At 44.2% G+C, this 22,475-nt stretch overlaps 2 protein-coding genes across 3 annotated transcripts in view; one reads left to right on the plus strand and one right to left on the minus strand.

Annotated features, from left to right (window-relative positions):
- LOC147635598 (uncharacterized) overlaps positions 1 to 15,859 on the minus strand; it is an 88,693-nt gene extending 72,834 nt beyond the window's left edge. For both annotated transcript variants that reach the window (XM_086802972.1, XM_086802971.1), the window contains exons 1-3: positions 15,702 to 15,859; positions 15,133 to 15,223; positions 13,665 to 13,725 (exon numbers count right to left, since the gene is read on the minus strand). In XM_086802972.1, coding sequence (XP_086659098.1) covers positions 13,665 to 13,725; positions 15,133 to 15,223; positions 15,702 to 15,784 — 235 coding nt within the window. In that variant the 5' untranslated portion in view covers positions 15,785 to 15,859. The remainder of the gene's footprint in view (positions 1 to 13,664; positions 13,726 to 15,132; positions 15,224 to 15,701) is intronic.
- LOC147635599 (uncharacterized) lies at positions 757 to 3,802 on the plus strand. The gene is made up of 4 exons (XM_086803245.1): positions 757 to 1,047; positions 1,127 to 2,569; positions 2,665 to 2,980; positions 3,111 to 3,802. Exons 2-4 carry the CDS (start codon positions 1,155 to 1,157, stop codon positions 3,534 to 3,536), a joined length of 2,157 nt encoding a protein of 718 aa, XP_086659371.1. The 5' UTR covers positions 757 to 1,047; positions 1,127 to 1,154; the 3' UTR covers positions 3,537 to 3,802.
- Positions 15,860 to 22,475: the final 6,616 nt, after the last annotated feature.

Consider the following 22,475-nt stretch of genomic DNA (forward strand, 5'->3'; position numbering starts at 1 on the left):
TGCCTGCAAACTTCTTAATCTCTAGTAGACCCTTAAGATCACTTGTAGACGCCATGACTTATCAAACTGACACTTCAGAAAGTAAGCAATAGCAAGATGTTATGTACCAGATATGGGTTGAATGTAGGATGCTCGTAGATTGATGAAACAACTTCAAGTGAAGGAGACGGCGGAAGAGTATCACCGAATGTCGATGTAAACCCGAGGGGCAGTATGTTGCTGTCTTTTGAGGGTTGCTCGAAGATCCTGGCTGCTGGAGGCGACGACGGCTGCTGCTAGTGGCCGTGGGGCTGCTGGCTGCAGCCCGGACTGCTTGTTGGTGGCCTTGGGGCTGCTGGCTGCAGCGTTGGCTGCTGCTGGTGGTCGTGGGGCTGCTGGCTGCAGCCCTAGCTGCTGCTGGTGGTCGTGGGGCTGCTGGCAGCAGTGTTGGCTGCTGCTGATGGCAGCCGTACAGCAAGGAGAGGACAGAACATCAAACGCAGCAGAGAGGGGCAGCAGAAACGCAGCAAAGGGGGGAAGCAAGGGAGAGGGAAAACGCAGCAGAAGGGCAGCAGGGGTGGAGCAGAAAACGCAGGAGAGGGAAGAGCAAGAAAAAAAACAGCAAAAAAACAGTCTCCTGCGTTAAAAACATAGTTGCAAAAAAACGCGTTTCAAACTTTAGGCTACTCGTTTGAAACGTGCAAACGTTTCAAACGTTTGAAACGCGTTTTTTTGCTGGGCCAGTTTTTTTTTATGATAGAAAACGTACGATGCAGTATCTCCTGGCATTTCAGTTTTGAAAGTGACGCTTGAAAGAGACGTTTCCAGCCTTTGAAGTCTTCCAGGTTTGCTTGCACCCCTACCTACGCACCAGTCCTTCTCCCCCGGCCCCTACGCACCGTAGGTAACAGGTTTGTACTAACCCTAAATCCTGATTTTTTCTGATTTTGGACCAAATTTCAGATTTGAAATTTGGGCATTTTTTGCCAGGTTGCCTACATTGGTGCATGCACACCTTGCCTACGCACCAAGCCTACTCCTCCGGCCCCTACGCACCCTGCTTCTCAGGTTTTTAATAACCCTAAATGCTGATTTTTTCTGATTTTGGACCAAATTTCAGATTTGAAATTTGGGCATTTCTTGCCAGGTTGCCCAAATTTCTTCATTCATTCATCATGCCTCGGGCTAAGGATGCCATGTGGAACCACGTAACTCCTGTGAGCAGATATGGGGGTTCAGGCACAGAAAGGTGGAAATGCAATTTTTGTGCCAAAGTGTCAGGTGGGTCTATTATTAGGGTAAAGGCCCATTTTACAGGAGTAAGAGGGGAAGGCATTGGCCCTTGCAGTCAAGTACCAAGAGAGGTTGTAGCGTCTCTTCAGCAATGGAAGAGAGAACATGAAGCAGCAAAGGGAATTCAGCCTATTGATGATGATGTACAGGATACAGATTCTGTAGGTGATGTGTCCAAAAGAGCTAGGACAGAGGATGATTTGCAGAGTCAAGCAGGTGGGTCTAGCTCCATTCCTGTAGCCCACAGATCTTCATTGCCCACCGTGCCTTCTCTAAAGAGGGCAGGCATTAAAGCAGGCATACAAAAGCAAGCTGTCAAGGAGGCCACACGTGAATTGACAAAGTTGTTTATACAATGCGCTTTGTCATTTCACGTCGTGCGTACTCCTCGTTGGAAGAAGGCCATTAAAGCTATCAGCCGCATTGGGTATGAGTGGGAGGGTCCATCTTATGAGTCCCTTCGCAAAACCCACTTAAGGAAGGAGAAGAAGGCAGTGGAGCTTGAGATGGAGCCTTTGAAGGCAACCTGGCAGAAATATGGATGCACATTGCTTTGTGATGGCTGGACAGACATGAGAAAGAGAAATGTATATAACATTTTGGTGTCCTGTTGTAAGGGCACAATGTTTTTGCGTGCCATTGATGCCTCGGTTCCAGGTACAGTTGTTACTGGAGCATTCATATGGAGACATTTGCGTGAGGCAGTGCTAGAGATTGGCCCAGAGAACATAGTGCAGGTAGTTACAGATAATGGGTCAAATTGTGTATCTATGGGCAGGATGTTAGAGGATGAGTTTCCAAAGATAGTGTGGACTCCATGTGCATCACACAGCTTGGACCTCTTGATAGAGGATGTGGCCAAAATTGGGTGGATTGCCGACCTCTTTAGTACTTCTCGGAGCATGGTGAAGTTTGTCACCAAGAGGCCAAAGGTTTTAGCTATGTTTCGTGCACACAGTGATTTGGAGTTGTTGAAGCCCTCAAACACCAGGTTTGCTTACATGCTCATTGTGGTTGAGAGGCTTGTGCGGGTCCGTACAGGTTTACTCCGCACTGTTGTCTCTCAGGAGTGGATGGCATGGGATGATAGAGAGCATCCCAAGGCAGTAGCATTTGTGCGCGCGGTAATGCGAGACACTTGGTGGGCTGAGGCCCTTGCACTTGTCACGGCCACTCAGCCTATATATAGTGTGCTTCGCATTACGGACATGGAGGGCAGCACCCTTGGACTCTTATATGAGTTCATGGACCGCATTGGAGAGGCCCTAGATCGATGCACTATACTATCAGCTGAGAGGTATGTATCATTGTATGTCATTGTTGTTCTTTTAGTTGCCAGTGGCCACATTATACATTGATATTAATTCCATGCTTCCAAGTGTCGTTGAACAGGATCCAGGACATCAGGGAGGTGTGGAACCGTAGATGGGATTGGTTTCATAGGCCAATCCATGCGGTTGCCCATATACTACACCCACTATGGCGGAATGAGGAGCAGTTCAACAATGAGGAGCTAGAAGAGGGATGGCAGTCTTACATCCAGACCTGGACTGGAGGTGATGTTCAGCTCCTCAGGAAGTTAGAGGATGAGCTCCTAGTATTTCGGAATGGGAGTCATGCCTTTGGGAGAGCCACTGCAGTTTTGAGAGAGACTCAGCTTCAGCCAGTCTCTTGGTGGGAGAAATATGGCATCGGTACTCCAGTTCTGGTAAGTGCCCACTGACAAGTTACAACTTACATGTAATAAGTTTGCACTTTGAAGTAACAACTTAGTACTTACAACTTATATAAGTTGTTTCTTCTTATTATTTATAAAGTTTTCTGTTATCTTTTGACAGAAACGCCTTGCATTACGAGTCCTCTCACAGGATTGCAGCTCTGGTCCATGTGAGAGAAACTGGAGCACATGGGCCCTCTTCCATACAAAGAAGAGGAACAAATTGTCCACTGCTCAATTAGAACGGTTGGTGTATTGTCATTGCAACCTCCGTTTAATTGAGCAGCAAGGCAATCCCATTGAGCCGCGCCAAGTGAATGTCGACAAGATCGACATAGAGAAAGTGAAGGACGTACCAGAGATCCCTGCTGAGGAGCGCGACATCTATGCCATGCTATACGAGGAGATGATGGCACCAGCTACTATGACACGATCACGGGCACCGACATCAGCAGATCATGCATCTACGAGTGCTGAGGCTGAGGCTGAGGCTTCATCTTCTTACGACACAGACTCACATTCCTCAGAGGAGGATGATGCTGAGTAGTTACTAGTTACTACTAGTGACTCTTGACTCTTGACACTTGAGTCTAGAGTTGAGAGTCCAGACTCCAGACATTGGAGACCATTTGTTTTTTCAGAGTTTTTGTATTTGGTCTTTCGGTACAGACATCTGTATTTCAGATTTCAGATTTATCATTTGACACTATTCACTAGTGCTTAGTATGTTGCTTAGTATGTTGTAAGTTGTAACTTGTAACTTCAAACTGGTTATGCTATTAATAATTATATGGGTTTTTGCCATCTATGATCTAATTCCTGATTCCTGAAGACTGCCATGTATCATGTATGATGTATCATGATTCATGTTACATGTATGATCATTGTATGATGTAAATTGTAATCATGTATGATGTATTAAGAATCAGGATTCAGTATGAAATTTGAATCATGGATTCATCATTCATGATGTATCATGATTCATGTATATGAAAGTTGAATGTAGATTTTAGCATTAAACTGTACCAAACATAAATTTATGGACACCCCCCTAAAAAAAACCTGGAAAAAACACCTGAAAAAAAATTTGAAAAAAACTTTTAAAAAACTTTTGGAAATTTGTTTGAAACGTTTTTGAAACGTTTCAAACACGTTTCAAAAACGCGTTTCAAAAAACGTGTGGCAACTATGGTTAAAAAAAAAGAAGAGCAGCACTCAAAAAAAAACGCACCATCTTGATGATAGAAGGGAGGTGTTTGACGATCCCGTAGTCAAGTGGTGGAAGACACCTCTAACTCCATAGCTTCTGCATACAGCTTCCCTCCATAGCTCTGATACCAGTTGTTGGAGGAGAATGACTCAAACACAAGAGCTTTAGCCAAGGAAGTGCAGAGGAGATAGAGAAGAGTGAGAGTGAGAGAGAGAGAGAACTCACACAATGCTCAAGAATATCTTGAATGTCTTATTGAGGCTCAAGGGAGACCTCGTATTTATAGTGATACAAGGGTATGGGCGGGCGCCCAACTTATGGGGCGCCCGGCGGACCAAATACAAAGAATGCCTTTACAAGGCCCATATGGGGGCCAAATGTACAAGTAAATATATGGCCGCGAAGCTCTCGAAAAGAGCTACGCGATGATCAAGGTCCGGAGGCGAAACTGGGACTTTATACCCAACAGTTGCTACCTTGCTTGGTAGAACATAGAGCCAATGGTAGAGAATATGGGCACTGAAGTCGAGCCGGGCATCAAGGCAGCTCCTTGGCGATCTACATCGACATACCATTGTTTTCTAAATGCTGAATTTCATATGCATTGGCATGGAGGATATGGCAATGGATGCCCGTGAAGCTATGTATTGAATTTCTCCAATAGTAATACAAATTACTCAAGGGAGGGGTCGGCCGTTCCGGCTCATTGTGTGTCTCTTGTCAATTCAGCAATTTACTTCTTGTATTTGAGCAAGTGTCCTTCAAATCTTAGTGTATTTAAGTGTATTGATTAGCATTGTGTTCAACCAAGTCACAGAGGCATGGATCATATTGTTGTAGGCAAACTCAACAAGTGGAAGATACTTCTCCCATGCAGTCTTTTGATCTGCCACATAACACTTCAACAAATCCAACACGACTGAATTTGCAGCTTCACTTTGGCCATTCGTTTGGGGATGATAAGCTGATGAAAACTCAAGTTTAGTACCCATGTTATCAAATAAAGCCCTCCAAAAGAGGCTCGTAGTCCTAGGATCTCTATCCCCAACAATGGATTTAGGCATACCATGATGCTTGAAAATGTTAGCAAGAAAAAGCTTTACCATATGATCAACTTTAATGGTTTTCTTGATGGGCAAGAAATGAGCTTGCTTGCTAAACCTGTCCACAATGGTCCAAATAGCATCATTCCCATGCTGGGATCGAGGCAAGTCCATAATAAAATCCATAGTAATACTTTCCCAAGGTTGCGAGGGAATAGGCAATGGCTGAAGCAAACCTGGAGGTTTTTGCCTTCAAATTTCACCTTTTGGCAAGTAATACATGCACGTACATATGCCTTAATGTCTTTACGCATGCTTGGCCAAAAGAAATCTCTCTCAATCATGCGTGTAGTGGGCATGATACCTCTATGACCAGCATAAGGTGGAGCGTGACATTCCTCCATAACCTTTGGACGCAAATCCTTCACCACACATAGGCAATTATCCTTCATAAGATAACCCTCGTTGATAACATAAGAGACATGTGAGTGACCAGCCATCAAATCAGTCCATATATGGCAAAAATCAGCATCCAAATGATACAAATCTCGCATAGCAAATAAGTCCCCATGAGAGGCGACTGATACTGCAGCCACATAAGGCCTCCTGGATAATGCACATGCCACCACATTATTCTTTCCTGGAGTATGCACAATCTGAAAATGAAACATGGAAAGAAAGTTTGCCATTCTCATCTGCTTCTCCGAAAGCTTTGTTTGAGATAGAAAATATCTCAAGCTTTGATGGTCTGTCTTGACTACAAATTCAGCCCCAAGAAGATAATGTTTCCATATCTTTAAGGCATGAATTACAGCCAAGAGCTCTTTCTCATAGATATCCATATTAAGCTCAGCATCATGCAAACGACGGCTCTCGTATGCAACTGCATGTCCTTCTTGATTTAGGACAGCCCCTATACAATCGCCACAAGCATCACATTCTACTACGAATGATCTTTGCAAGTCAGGAACAATCAATACAGGTTCCCATATGATAGCATGCTTGAGGTGTAAGAAAGCATCCTGTTCTTTTGAAGTCCATTTGAAAGTGGTTTTCTTCTTTGTGAGATCATGTAGAGGGGTGGCTATCATAGCAAAATGCCTTATGAAATGCCTATAATATGAACATAATCCTAGAAAACTACGTACTTGATGTAGGTTTTGTAATTCTGGCCAATTCCGAATGGTCTCTATCTTTGCAAGATCCATTGTTACTCTATCCTTGGATACAATGTGTCCCAGATAATGTATCTCTGAAAGGAAGAACTCACTTTTCTTGGCATTAATGAAAAGTTCATGCTTCCGCAACTCTTCGAACACTGTGACCAAATGAGTTCTATGTTCCTGCTCATTCTTGGAGAAAACCAAGATATCATCAAAGAATACTCCTGTGAATTTGCGATGGGGTCGGAATATCCTATCCATCATACGATTAAACGTGGCAGGAGCATTGGTGAGACCAAAAGGCATTACCAAAAATTCATATAATCCAAAGGCTGTCCTGAATGCAGTTTTATGGACATCTTGTGGCACCACTCGTATTTGGTGATAACCACTCTTCAAATCAAGTCGGCTGAAACAAGCCGAACCATCAAGCTTATCCAAAATGTCATCAATACGCGGAATTGGAAATCTGTTCTTGATGGTAAGCTTATTTAAAGCTCTATAGTCCACACACATGCGGAATGAGCCGTCTTTCTTTTGAACAAGAAGCACAGGAGAACAATAAGGTGAGGAACTAGGCTGAACCAAACCTTTCTCTAAAAGCTCATTTACCTGCTTCATGATCTCTTCTTGTTATGCGGCACTCACACGGTATGCAGGTTTGTTAGGTGGAGAACTACCTGGCACAAGATCTATGCGATGATCTTCGGGCCTTTAGGGAGGTAATTCACCTTAAACTCCTTCCAAGTGCAAATGGGGTCCTTGGTGATCTTTTCAGTGATCCACCAGCGGTCCCCTTCAGAAACATGCTAGCATGGCGTACTTTAGACTTCTCAGTGAAGTCCTCATCGCTAAAAGCAATGTCAAACTGTGCCACAAATGCTAACACTTTGGAAGCATCATGCTCTCTATGAAAAACATCAAACTTAACAGACTTGTCACCTACTTTAAATTGCTTGAGCTTTCTAGCATGAGGCTCATGGTCCTCTCTTTTCTTTTTCCCAACGGGGCAGCCCTATCTGCATGGGCTCCATGGGCCATCATGGAAGTTTCATGAAGCACGGTGGCATGTGCTCCACGAACTTGAGAATCAGATGCATGTGACTTTCTTGCATAAGGCAATGTCTCTCCATGAGACAACTCAGTAGGCAAAGCTCTTCTAGTGGCAAACCTGTCACCCCTACCATGGGATACATGTCTTGAATGCATGTGACCTTCATGCCCTCCATGCTCAACCTTTGAGATGCGGGATCTCCATACTTCAAGCGAGGTGGATTTTTGAATTTCAGCTCTCCGTCTTCCCCCTCTTTGATGTCACCTTTGCGGAGGAGGTAGGAAAGTGCCAACTCCCTTGGCTTCTTGCCCACTTCCCGTGCCATGGACTCAAAAGTCACATCTACCATTGCATCGGCTTTCCATGCTTCAATGGCACTTTGCACATGGGGATCTTCATGCAAAAATTTCAGCTCTTGCTCTTGTGCCTGCAAAAGCTTTCTCATATGCTCCATTTCAGCCCTCATTGCATCAGGCTCTTCTTCTTGCATGACTGTCTTTCCTCGAGACAATTGTCCCTTTGAATCACTATCATTTACCCTCTCAAGGGGCTTGTGCCTCCCTCGTAGAGCATCAGAACCACGCGAGGCACTTGATGGGCCCCTTGAATTAGGAACTTCCAAAGGGCTGCCTTGGCTGTCCATTGTGTTAAGTGTGCTAGAAGCGGGGTGTCCAATACACAGGTTCGTTTCCCCACTAAGAAGAGGGAAACAACCGTGCTCTGATACCAATGAAACCGATCCCGTCAAGTGGGAATAGACTCCGTTGGACACCCACACGCGTAATAGCACAACTTAATATCACAATTTGAAATGGACAGCTTAATATGTGCCATTGAAGCATGGAAAGCCGATGCAATGGTAGATGTGACTTTTGAGTCCATGGCACGGGAAGTGGGCAAGAAGCCAAGGGAGTTGGCACTTTGCACATGGGGATCTTCATGTAAAAATTTCAGCTCTTGCTCTTGTGCCTGCAAAAGCTTTCTCATATGCTCCATTTCAGCCCTCATTGCATCAGGCTCTTCTTCTTGCATGACTGTCTTTCCTCCAGACAGTTGTCCCTTTGAATCACTATCATTTACCCTCTCAAGGGGCTTGTGCCTCCCTCGTAGAGCACGCGAGGCACTTGATGGGCCCCTTGAATTAGGCACTTCCAAAGGGTTGCCTTGGTTGTCCATTGTGTTAAGTGTGCTAGAAGCGGGGTGTCCAATACACAGGTTCGTTTCCCCACTAAGAAGAGGGAAACAACCGTGCTCTGATACCAATGAAACCGATCCCGTCAAGTGGGAATAGACTCCGTTGGACACCCACACGCGTAATAGCACAACTTAATATCACAATTTGAAATGGACAACTTAATAACAACTGAAAATTGAAATGGACAACTTAATAACAACTGAAAATTGAAATGAAATGAAATGTTGATAGATGGACACCACCACTGGGGCCGGAAGGGGCCGACCCCCCCCCCTCAATATATGATATATTATTGGGAGTATTTAACAAATACAATGCTCCATGGGTTCAATGAACTAGATGATGTCCATGTACAAATGAATACAGTACCAAACAAAAGGCTCAAAGTAGATGTTCGAAGGAGAGCAACCACTTGAGTGGTCCAGTCTCTACGGTCCTGTGCCTTCACTGGACTCCGCGGAGAGCGCCCCACTGGTGTTCCAGGACCACGCACAAATAGGCGCTCCCGTACTAACGCCGGGCTCTCCCGATCTCGGCACCTTTGGACCGTGGTTCTCCAAAAGCTTGGACTACCCGGCACCGAACGGGTGTTACCGGTAGAGAGAATCCTTTATCAGATTTACAACAAAGCAGCAGCCTGTCGAGGAGGAGGAGGAGGAGCTGCCTGTGTAGAAGGTGTAGCCACCTAGGAGGTGCAGAGCCACCTGTAGCCGCCTATGGAAGGGAGGTGCAACCCCACGCAGCCGGTAGAGGAGAGGAGACAACCGCCTGGCTGCAGAGCACAACCGCCTGTAAAGGAGGTACAGTCACCTGAATGGGAGGAGGAGCATACGCAGCCGCCAGCTGGATAGGAGACGCCTGGCTGCAGCCTGCGCCGCCTGCAGTATAGAGAGCAGCCCGCTGGAGAACAAGCGCAGCCGCCTGTATGGGAGGAAGAGCAGCCGCTATGCAGAAGGGGAGGGAGCCACCTGATGGAGAGGAAAAGAAACAGCCTGCTGGTGAACAAGCGCAGCCTGCTGGACAGAGGGAGCCGCCGTCTGCTGAGGTGGTGGAGATGGCGCAGCCTAGAGGAGGAGACGATCACCGGTTCTGTTCTTTACCAAGGGTGGTCGCTCTCTTTTGTTGTAGAGATTGAAGAAGAGTAAACGACCACAGCTGGCCGGCTCCCCACGTTTGCATGGGGGCGGCCAGCTTCATGGCGTGGTGTGGGTAGGTGGTCATGCACCCACTCCCACACACTTAAGGGTTAAGTGTGGCTCCCCACCTTGGCCCACATGTGGGTGCCCACTTTTAAGTGAATGTGAACTTACAACCTTATAAATGAAAGGTTAGAATTAAAACCCCATAGGTAAAACACAGTTCCAGGCACGAGCCTCCTTATGGAGTGACAGTCCCATAGGCAAGACACGGCACAAATACTAGCTCTTCCATGGCGTGACAATCCCATGGATAGAACACAGTCCAGGTCATACACGGGCGGCACCAGTCTGGCTCCCATCCATACGACACCATCCTGCTAACACACGGGTGGCACCCGTGTGTTAACATGGACGGGAGCCAGACGGGTGACACCCGTCTGGCTCCCGTCCATGTTAAGCAAAAATACTGGCCTCTTCACATGAGACACCGGCCTAGCCTCAAGTGAACGAGACACAAAACTGGAGATGGACCAAATGGTCGGCCAATTGGTGACAGTCTGTGTGGGAGCTAAGCTCACCACGAAAGCTGTGGAGACAGTGGCGGCGGGCTTTGGAGGCTTCTTAGGAAAATCCCGAGAAGTATGTCCTTTTGTATGACAAAAGAAACATCTACCCTCCTTGTACTGAGAAAGCTCCTCAGCACTCAACTTGCCACCTATCTTGCCTGCCTCCGCTTTCTAGTCTGGAGTAAGCTTAGATGCTTTGTTTGAGTTCTTGGAGCCAGAGGCTCCCGGGCTCTATCCTCGGGAAGACCCCGTCATGTTTTGGCCTTTTCCCCTCGAGGCGGTAGCCTTGGGAGTAGCCGGCTGGGAAGTCTTGGGCTTGCCACCATTATGCTTCATTTCTGCACTTTGCGCAAGCGAGAGTGCGTCTTCAAAGGTGGCTGGCCTAAACATACACACCTCCCCCACTGGATTTGCGTGTCAAGGCCATACAAAAACTGCCCTTTCTTGTCCGAATCAAATAAGCCTAATTGCAAACATAAAGTCGAAATTCTATTGGCAAACTGAAGGATTATTTGCGCATTTTGACGCGCTCCCCTAAACTCGTCTTCGAGTCGCTCAAGGTAGTGGGGCGGTAGAAACCGCTGCTTAAGGTCGCGGACAAACTCGTCCCACACATAAGCTGCCATACCTAATTTGTGGGCATGAGCCCATTGAGTCCACCAAATAATGGCCTCACCTTTCAAGTACCAACTGGCTAAGTTCACTTTGTCAGTATCTGTCTTTCAAACTAATGCAACCATGAATAAAGAGTTGTGGGGTCGAGTTTACCATTATACTTACTGAAGTTCATTTTCTCGGGAAAATGATTCGAGGGCGCCGCCGGTGTCAATTTGGCGTCCAAAGCTGCTAGGTAATGCTCGTGTTCCACGCGTCGCATGGCTTCGTCTTCACGTTGTCGGATCTCCAATGCACGCATCTGCAACTCAAGCAAAGAGCTCGGTTGCGGTCGTGACCCTGCGAGAGGGTCCCTGTGTCGAGGATCTGGAATCTAGGATACGGAAGGAGAGGGAGGAGGAGATGGAAAACGCGACGTTGGACAACGAGTATGCTCTTCCAGAGCCAAGATCTGCGCCTTCTACTCTTCCAACTTGGTTGTTTGGTCTGCGATTGCTCGCATCATCTGCTGGAACATATCTGTAACACTCAAGCCCGGTGCCCTAGCTAGGCTGCCCGGTGCACTCTGGTCCCAAGGTTCTTGGTCTCTCTCGTCGTCGAAGCTCGCCATAGTAGGAAAACGCACTTCCTTTCCAGAGCGCAATTTACAATCTGACCATCCACTGTGTGTGTGGGAGACGTCCGAAGGCAGAAAACCAACAGTCCTTCGAGGGACAGGAGTCACTCCGAAAGGGGTAGTCCATCGGCATACGAGAAAAAATTCTGGTTTCTTTGCTGAATCTTTGCACTTGAAGTAGGCTTTGATACCACTGTAACATGCGGAAGCTTCGGAGAAGATCGGTAACTTCAATGCTCAAAAATCAGCAAACTTTTCATGACGGAATTAACACACAAAATTGAATGAAGATGTGCAGAAAATAGAGAGAGAGAGGGAGAGATGGAGAGGACACAGTATTGGGTCCCAAATACCCTCTGTAGGGCCCCCACCACGGATGGTGTATTTGCTTTATTAGAATGATGCGAATCTGAAAAGAAAATACAGAAATCTTGACCTTTCTTGGCTGAGAAATCTCTGCCCTTGACTTGCAGTCCTTCACCCCTTTGCTTTAGCAACACCTTGGCTTGTCTAGCCCTTGTTTGCCTTGGCTCTTGGTGAAATATGAGATAACACAAATGGATCTGGGCCTTGGTATTTATACTACTCCAGTGTAGCAGTCGACCAGTATTATAGCAGTCGGCTGTCATATATTCAGTCCACGACTGAATAAAACAGCATTAACTCACATTAAATGCTGCGCCTGTTTTCCTACTTGGCCTGGGCACCTATGCGCATGGTTTGGGCAGCATACCAGATAAAGCACAGGAGATCACAGCATTTAATGCTTAGTTTTGTGTCCAAGCAGCAGCCGGCAGGGAGTTAATTGGCCGACTCGGCTCCCAACCATATATATAAGCATGTAGTCATTTTCAGCATAAAATCAAGTCATAGTTCAAGTCTTAAATTAGTAGTTCAGCATGACAAGAAGTAGAGCATAGGGAGAAGGCCCATAGGCTGCCCACAAGCCCTAAATCATGTACAAGTCTCAGTAACCTTTTTGTACCATAGTAGTACAAGAAAAGCTGAACACTAATCTCTCTCTTCTTCTCTCTCCCCTCTGTGTTAAGTAGCATCAATGTTCTTAAGTATGCTTAGGGCTGTGGATCAGTACAGCAAGCCTTCCGCGCATGCAACAACCAAGAGGATGACCATTAAGCACAACTGTAACACGCGGAAGCTCTCGGAGTCTTCTTTCAGCCCTAAACACTCTTGAGAACCATCTGATGCAAAAACGCAGGTATAGAGAGAGAGTAGAGAGAGAGAGAGAGAGAGAGAGAGGTGCTGGAAAATTCAGTATATTCTATGGTACAAAAAGGTACCTAAATCTGCAGCCATGGGCTGCCTTACATAAAAGGTGGTTAACACCAAAATCTGTCCCCTATGGGACCTCTAATGATCCACTCCCCTAGAGGGAGAGAATGCTTAGAACAATGAGCAAGTGGGCCTATTTATAGCCCTTGGGACCCTTGGGGAACTGGCCGACTGCTGGTCGGCCAGCAGCCCTGCCAGAAAATACCAAAACGCAAGTGCTTTTAGATGCTCTTTATGATGCGCTCCAGCCCCTGGCCCCCTCTGGAATCAGCCGACAGCCCTTATGCGCTTCAGCCATCTGCTTCCCTCCATGATCCCACTTGTCCTGCTCCATGTCCACTTCAGATGCTACACCTGAAGCTTCCACATTCTGGTTCTACCTATCTTCTACTAGTTCATGGTCTTTATCTGTTTGCCCCCTTCTGGACTTAGCCTTGAGAAGGTCCATGGCATTGCTTATGCACATGACAGCAACAAACCCAAGAAGACCAGGAAGACCATGAGCAAAAAGGACCTGAAGACCAAGATTGACGGGATTGGGAGATCCAGGAAGCCAAGAACATCAAGCTCAGGAAGAGTGAGAAGAAGCTCCTTTTTCAGTGTGTTGCAAATTAACAGTAGTAGAGAAACATTGACAGTACGTGCTTGTATCAAAATAATGTCCTTGCAAATTCACATGAATTAGGAAGTAGTTCAAAAATCTTGCAGAGTGACATTTAAGGATAGCCTGTACTCAACCTGCAAAAACATGCTTATCAAAAGACTATTATGATGATGATACCTCCAAAAGCTTCCTTTGCCTTAGGATGCTTGCATTTGTCAGGATGGATCAACAGGGAGAGCTGAATAAAAAAGAATGTGACAACAAACAGTCAGCCAGAAATTTTAAAAAGTGTATTTACCAACTACAAGTAGAACATAAAGAAAAGAAGCACTAATCTCATTAGTTTTACAGAAATAATGAATCAGGTCACAAAAATGGCCTTGTGGTGCCTCGCTTTTATTTTTAACCATGCATTTTGTAGAAGGAGAATAATCACTTTTTGAATGGAGCATCCTCAACTCACACCTGTGAGAGGATGCTAAAGTTGGACTGCACTCTCTATGGTTGCAGGTTCTGTACAGATTTACCCTGATGTGCCAAGGCTTTAGAAGCTGCTGTAAGGATAATCTGCTGATGTGACCTCTGTATAGCAACATAGAGAATCAATCTCCAAGATGATTTGGTATTGCTTTGTGTAATTAATTTTGCTTACATGACGCTAGAGTCTGGTATTGAGTCAACTGTCCTTGACAAGTCCAGACTCCACATGAGAGCATTGTGAAGAAATCAACAGGATTCTAAGGATGTAACTTGTAAGTTTCCCAAAGGGAGGGAAAAGTCCATCGTCTGTCCCTATTGCAGTGTTCACAGCATTCACAGCACACTCAGGTATATTCACTCATCTAACTCTGCTACACTGAGTGGTCTGGAGCAGCAGTTCTCTATGTGTATGTGTGCATGGGTTGGATGTTCTCAATGCAGGTTGGTCCTGATTGCCCATGAGGGGGTATCAGTATGCGACTTGGATCGCAAAAGCAAAGCTATGGTGCATAACAGTTTATGATCCCAGGTCCTGAGCTGTCAGGCCCGTGATTGGGTTGGTGAGTTCATCAACTGCTTTCCGTGTATCCTTTATGTGTATGTACACATAGATTTGGTGCTCTGGATGCAGGTAGACCACAGATAGTTACACGAGGTTGCAGGAGACTAGCAGGGGGTAAAATAAGGGCTGCTGACGAAGCCCTCCAAGCACTGGATTTGAGGCAAGAAAGCTCTTGAAAGTACTCTAAGGGTGGGAGTATCCCCAAGGCTAGCCAATGACCAGAAGCCTAAAATGCCGGCTTGCTGTCAGGCCAAACCTGGCTGCCCTCCGGACCCTTTCTGCCTGCCTAGATATGCTCCATTGTGCTGCTACCAAGTGCTTAGATCTGCTCCTAACTGCAGCCCTACCTTCTGTGCTTGGCTTGCACATGCAAGTGCACATGCAAGGCTTCTATACTACTCCCTGAAGTACAACTATGGTACAACAACAACAACAATGTCTGAATGCAACTTTCAAACCTATTTCAAGATGACATGACTAACCCTAACCCTAACCTGTTCCTTGGTGTTACTTACTCCAAAATTTTGCATTGCAGATGTACAAACACTCCCATTGCTTTAAACCTTATTAAAAAATCCATGCCAAGTTTAATGGATAAATCACCTTGCGATACTGTCGTTTGACCTCCTCTGGTGTTGAATTAAATGGCAAATTCAAATGCTCAAATGGGTTTAGCTTGAAACAAGAGAGGACTCTGCTTAAAACACACAAAAGAAGATGAGCATTGCACATACATACATAACTGCATAATTTTACCATGCCAAATAAATATCCCGTTATTTGTAGCCAGAAAAACCCTAGTTTTTGTATGAGTAGGCATAGGATTTTCATGCTATTTTTCCTGGGCTTTGCCACTTTTTTCTTTTTTTAAGAACAAAATAAACCTGCAAACGTGATTTAACAAAGGGGCGTGATAAGAAGAAAATTCACATAGCTTTTGGGATAATTTTGATCTGCACAGCTTGATTTCTGCGAGCTCTTCGATTTTTGCAAAGTGTTTCTTTTGAATGAAAATGACACTTGTGCGTATACATATAAGCAGGCTTTCAGAACAAAAACTTCTTTGATGTGATCAAAGAGGCATTACAAAAGATACATAATTTTTCAATGAAATTTGTGCTGATTTCTCCAAGATCAATACAAATTTTATTCCAAAATTTTCGAGGGCCAACCTGAGGACTTCATTGTCGCGTTCGACCTCACTCACGTCGGCGAAGAACTCTTTCAGAAGCGCATCCTCAGCGCTTTCCCCCATCGCTGCCTCGCAACAGTCTTGTAAGCATTGCTATAATCTTTCACTATTGTTATTTCTATTTTAAAAAACTAAATCTTCTTTCATAAAATAATAAGGATTCAATAGAATAGATAAATTAAATCTCATAATTTATTGAGCTGAAAATTTACTTCTTTGGCAGCATAATAAGGCTTCAATAGAATAGATAAAATAAATCTCATAATTTATTGAGCTGAAAATTTACTTCTTTGGCAGCCTCAATATATATATACTAGTACTCAACTCGCGCGTTGTTGTGGTGTGTAAAAGATATTAAGAAGCAACACGCAAGAATGGAAGCCGAAAATGAAGGCATTTTTTCCTCTTATTTTTTAGAAATCCAGGATTTCTTTTTTCTCACCTCTCCTTATGCCTTGGTTGTCCATGGTTAAATTGTAATAGATATATATGCACCCATTTTGATGGGGATGCGTCACTTAGCTTGGCACGTGTCCCCGGGGCTATGTTTTTCACTTCAGGGATTTTTTTGAAGGTTTCAAACATTAGTTCAAATGTTCTTCAGGTGTTTGCCATCTTCCTATGGAATCACCTTTTTTATGGCAGTTTTGACTGACTGGCACCTTACATGCTCCTCTCTCTCTCTCTCTCCTAATATTCTCTATGGGCAGATGAGAGAGTTGGTGCAATCAACACCCTCTTGTCTTTCGGTGATCTAAGCATAAGCATAGAGCTCTATGCTTATGCTTAGAGCTCATGTAGAAGCATAAGAGCTATATGCTTACACATAGAGCTCATGCATAAGCTTTATGCATATACCTGCTCTATGTATAATCTATGTTTATATATAAAGCATAACCATAGAGCTCTAAGAATAATTATGCTTATTCTGTTGGAAATTGGGGCCCACTTTCTGGGAGGTCACCCATCCCAATAGTGTTCTTGCCCTCACTGCGTGCTTAACCTCCACCACTCTAATCCCTTCCAAACCACGAAAATTGGTGGAGGAGGAATGAGAATGACCCTAGTCTTCTATTTCTTATAGATGATCCCATTGCTTGGGACTCTATGCATGTGGGATGTAGGCGGCCAGGCCAAGACCCAAGACCTTCCAGTACCTAGAGGCTTTGATGATATGGGGCTCAAAGGCTTCTCGCATTGTCAGTGATGTCACAGTTGGTACCCTTAGGATTTACCCACACATCCTTTTTTTTTGGCCCATGATTACACCCGGCATGTCAATAAGCTTGTCCATCCACTCATACACGCATTCGGCTTTTATTCAGCTCTATTGAGAGGAATTGGTAAGTCAACCAGCTCTACTAATGACATCCCAACATGCCCTCCCTAGCTCTGGCTCTGATAGAATGTTATAAATTAGTGGCCACTTCCTGGAAGGTCACCTATCCCAGTAGTGTTCGACTGTGTGCTTAACCTCCACCACTCTAATCCCTTCCAAGTCACAAAATTTGGTGTAGGGATGAGAATGGCCCTAGTCCTTTATTACTTATAGATGATCCCATTACTTGGGACTCTATGCATGTGGGATGTAGGCGGCCAGCAGGCCACGGCCTTCCAACATATTCATGATCTCTAAGCATACACATAGAGCTCGTATGCTTATGCATTAATGTCCAATTCATATGTATGATCTCTAAGCATAACCATAGAGCTCTCTGTTGAGAAACAAAGTGACGAAGGGTTTAACCATTTGAGCATTAAGGGAGAGCATGTAACCTTGGAAATTATGTCAAAGGTGTCAAATCAAAGGTCACATGAGTAGATGGTGGGCTGAATGGGTCATAAGGTATGATGTGCATGGGCAAGAATTCAGTCTAAGATAGCATGAAAGAAGGCACATGGCAAGAATTCAACCCAAGATAGCATCAAAGAAGGTGCCCAAAATAAGCGGGCTAGAGTGCATGCATAAAGGTCAACAATCATCATTAAATAAGCCTAGAGTCATGGGAGGTGGACGCTACAATCAATGAATCCATATTAGAGCTCAATTAGGTAATGGATTAAGCAAAATCAATGTGGTAATGATGTACTCCAACCTAGGCACCCAATCTAATGCAAAAATTTGTGTTGCATCTAACCTCTTGCCTTGTCATTAGCTTAATCGCTGATTAGCTTCACCTTAGTGTGCTTCCAACTTAATTTTCAAGTTAGTATCAGAGCAAACTACCATTCCCTACCAATCTATAGCTTTAGGCAATTAAACTGTATCAATTAGTAATTAGCACTAATATCTTCATTAATCCCATCTTTACCCACTTGTGTATGGTTCAAATCTCATCATTGGACTCTACTACTAATTGGAGCTGCACACCATACAAGGTGATAAGCCACTAGAGATCACCCACAACACCATAAGGATTAAGATTGAAGCAATCTTGAAGCTCATAGGAAGCTAAAAAATCTCCGCCAAATTTTAGCTTACATTGGAGAGCTTGTTTCATCAAAACAAATATGAAGAACCAAGTGCAAAACAAAGGTATCTACTTGCTAACATTGTAGTATTTATTGCTTCAATTTCTTCAAATATCCTCTATAATGTGATTTCTAGCAACTTACTCAATTCTTTAATTTCTATTAATCGTGCAGTCATTGGTGCTAAACAATGATATTTTTAAGCAGTTAAAATAAAACTCGAATGGAAAAAGATTGGTCTAGGGGGATGTATTTTTTTGTTAAAGAAAGAAGAATTTGGGGATGGGGGTTTGTGTGTGGAGGAGGGAGTGGTATTTTATATATTGGGGGAGGGGGTTATAACAATAGCGTTGCGTGTGTGTTGTTCGTGTTAAAAATCAAAAGAAAATTAAATAAAACTTAAATGGAAAAAGATTGGTCTAGGCATGTGTATTTTTTTTGTTAAAATAAAAAAAATTCCTTTTTTTGGGGGGGGAGGTAAAAGGTTAGTAGAGGGTAGATGTTAAGGCTCACCCTAACCCTCCTTAAAACATATCCAAAAAGAGATTACTTGGTGAACCACAACTGTCGTGAGGATCTTTCCAATGGCTGAGCTTGTAACCCTTGAGGTCTCCAAGCTCTACAACTCCTTGAGAAGCAATTCCACCGTGCCTCCCGTGAGCGTTGTCACACCGTCACGTTGCACTATGGGTACTCGTCCCTCCTCTCACCTCACTTCACTCACACACTCACTAGCATACATTAGGGAGAGAGATTAGCAAGGGCAAGACTCAATTGCACAATGGGAGAGTATATTGTATTATGAGAGAAATTCACTTATATACATGGCCATAAGTGTTCACACTTACCTAAATTGTGGCCGGCCGGGCACTTTAGGCTCACAAGAGGCCTAATACTATTACAATGACTACTCTCATAATATATCCATGAAGTACATCACTTAGGACTTCATCCTAACTTGCTACCATACGCTCTTGAAGCGGGAATCGCCATAAATACTTCGTCACACCATTATACGGGCACTCGTCCAAGTTGTAGCTTTGGACACTATTACTTCATATCTTGAATGTATGAACCTTTGGTGTATCTATCGTGACTCCTTGATGTCAGATAATGGTGGTAGCTCTTGTTAACCCTAGTAATGGGTTAACATCTCCCCCTTCCTAATGGCAATCGCGTCCTCATGATCACGTTGAAGACCTTTGTGTGGGGAGAATGAACAAGCTTTGTTGATGGTTTTGATGTTTGAGTGACGTTCAATGGTCTTTGTTCCTCTAGAAGGAATAAGAAAAGCTAGTTTAGTGAATGAAGAGGTTAGCAGTTTATTGGGAATTCCTAAAGGGGTGGGGTTTTTTGCGAATGATTGCATATTTCTATGAGCAAAAAAAAAAGTTATTTTTTTGGGGCTTTTTGCTCACTTTGTTTTTGGCAATCATAAGCAATGTTACATGTGATTTGTGTTAGTGGGGCTGCTAAGAGATATTAATAATGGGAGAGAAGAGAGGGAAGGATCCGGAGGAACGTAGACTTAATCCTCAGAACGAGATGGTGATTCTTAGTTCCTCATTTGATTCATTGAAGCGACATTCATCATTTGAAGAAATTGGCCTTTGATGATGTCCCTTTGGGTGGCAGGATTCTTGTCAATGTTGTTGAGTAGGACATGTTCCTGTCTTCTTCTGCCCACGTGCTTTTTATGTTTTTATGTATATTTAAGTGCTTTTAAGGTTTTTATGTATATTTAAGTGCTTTTATGTTTTTATGTATATTTAAGTGCTTTTATGAAGCAGAGATACATGGAGTACAAGACTTGAGTCATAGAGACTCTTATTGAACTACTTTTTGAACTGCTTTGTGTTGAAGTAGCCACATGTTGGCGAGGATTGAAAGAATTATGTCGACTTGCGAGGCTAATATAGATATCTTCACTAAGGATTGAAGATCATTGATTTGTGAAGATGGTGGTGTTGTTTGGAGAGGTTTGTAACTTGAAGGAAAGTCATGGGTTGTACCATTGACCAGGCTTTTGCCCACCATAGCCCCCCCATCCAAAGATGTACCTAGAAGTTGTTGATGGTGAGCCTTTGGTGTAAATATTCTCAAGTGCATGAGTATGTATATGTACTCATGGAGCAGCTGCTACATTAATTTAGCCAAAATAATACTAAGTAATAAGCTTAACAAATATATAATGGCTATTGAAGATTGTTGGAAAAGGTTAATGCGTAAGATGGCTTAATCCATGTGAGGAGGCTTAAATCGTGAAAGTGCAGGTTCTTAAGCCGTGAGACTATAATTCGTGAGAAACCTGAACTTTTGTGAGATTGCAGGTTTTTTGGCCGTGAAGGGATATTCCGTGAGATGGCCTAATCCCGTGAAGATTAATCCCATGAAACTACAAGCCGTGAGATGGAATTCCGTGAAGTGGAATTCCATGAGATGGAATTTTGTGAAAGTTCAAGCCGTGAGATGGAATTCCGTGAAGTGTAGTTCCGTGAGATTTAATTCCTGTTGGAATTAGGGTTGCAGGAATGCACACACAACTTCAAGAAGATGAGGAAGCTTGAGCACAACACAGTAGTGTATTATGAGTGCCAAAAATGAAAGATAACTAGCCCTAGAAGATAATGGGCGTATATACAATGCACGGGGGAAAAAACCTCCTAGTGAGGGAAAAAGTGCCCCGGCGGTCCTAAGTGTGTTCACACACATCACTACTATAATATGGTAACAAATCCCCCCTGGAGTGATGCGGTGAACAAGAGCTAGCACTCATGTATAGGGAAGTGTCTAGCTATGTGGACGAATCCACAAAAGGGAGTAAGCCCAAAGCTTTGCGAAAAGCTTCGAACTTCTCACGAGGCAGAGCCTTTGTGAAAAGGTCTGCAAGGTTATCCTGTGTTGGCACATAAGCCAAACTGATCTCTCCTGCAGAGAGTCTCTCCCTGACATAATGGTAGTGCACCTCAATGTGCTTCGTACGAGCATGGAACACTGGGTTCCGCGCAACTGCCAATGCGCTCTGACTGTCAGTGAAGATGGTGGTGGCAGATGGCTGCCCAACACCCAAATCAGCCATAAGGCGTCTGAGCCACACCACTCAACCGTAGCTGTGAAAGCTGCCCTGTACTCAGCTTCACAACTAGAAGTGGCCACAGTAGGCTGCTTCTTGCTCAACCATGATATGCATGAGCTTCCAAGCATGAAGCAAAAACCACTCGTGGACACGCGTGTGTCATAACAACCAGCCCAGTCAGAATCTGAAAAAACATGTAAATCTGGCGGCAATGATCCCCCCTTGGGATAAAACAACCCAAGATGCCGAGTACCACTCAAATAGCGAAAGATACGCTTCACTGCCTGCCAATGCTTAATGCCTGGGCTATGCATAAATCTGCTCACCTGTGAGACTGCAAACTGAATGTCTGGCCTCGTAATGCATACATAAATGAGGCAACCAACAGCTGTCTGATAGAGTGTGACATCAAAGTGATCTCCAGCATCATGAAGACTCAACTTCAAACCTGTCTCCATTGGAGTAGCAATAGGCTTGCAGTCTTCAAGGCCAAATCTCCGCAACAATGTTTCAATATACTTTGTCTGACACAAAGCAATACCTCCATCACACTGCTTAAATTGTATCCCCAAATAATGATGCAAATGCCCCAAATCTGACATCTCAAAAGAGGCATTCAAATCAGCCTTAAAATCAGCAATATGACTCTCATTTGGTCCTGTGAGCAGCATGTCATCGACATAGAGAGCAATGATTAGATGTACACCATCCACACGTTTAACATACAAAGTGCTTTCTGTTGGACTATTCTGAAACCCATGTGCAGTCAAATATGCATGTATTTTTTCATACCAAGCTCGTGGAGCTTGCTTTAAACCATATAAAGCCTTTTTTAACCTGCACACTTTGTTTTCCTGCCCTCTTTGAACAAAACCACGAGGCTGCGATACATACACCTCCTCATGCAAATCTCCATTTAAGAACGCAGTCTTTATGTCCAGCTGATGTACATTCCAACCATTATGAGCTGCTAATGCACAGATGCTACGAACAGTGGTCATACGACATGTGGGAGCAAAAGTCTCATCAAAATCAATGCCCTTCTCTTGAGCATAACCTTTTGCAACAAGCCTAGCCTTATGGCGATCCACTGTGCCATCAGGCTTACGCTTCAATTTGTATACCCACTTAGTGCCAATGGCCTTCTTGCCAGGGGGCAAGTCACATAAAGACCATGTACTATTCTTCATAATAGCATCGTATTCT

This window comes from Cibotium barometz, chromosome 9, assembly GCF_041138505.1.
Source record: "Cibotium barometz isolate CiBa-2024 chromosome 9, ASM4113850v1, whole genome shotgun sequence".
Taxonomy (NCBI): domain Eukaryota; kingdom Viridiplantae; phylum Streptophyta; class Polypodiopsida; order Cyatheales; family Cibotiaceae; genus Cibotium; species Cibotium barometz.

What these genes read in the sequence shown, in the direction of transcription:
- LOC147635599 (XM_086803245.1), top strand. Translation starts at nt 1,155, where the DNA reads ATGCCTCGGGCTAAGGATGCCATGTGGAACCACGTAACTCCTGTGAGC. An exon ending in ACTATACTATCAGCTGAGAG is followed by an intron (nt 2,570 to 2,664) that starts GTATGTATCATT and finishes GTCGTTGAACAG; the next exon opens with GATCCAGGACATCAGGGAGG. An exon ending in GCATCGGTACTCCAGTTCTG is followed by an intron (nt 2,981 to 3,110) that starts GTAAGTGCCCAC and finishes ATCTTTTGACAG; the next exon opens with AAACGCCTTGCATTACGAGT.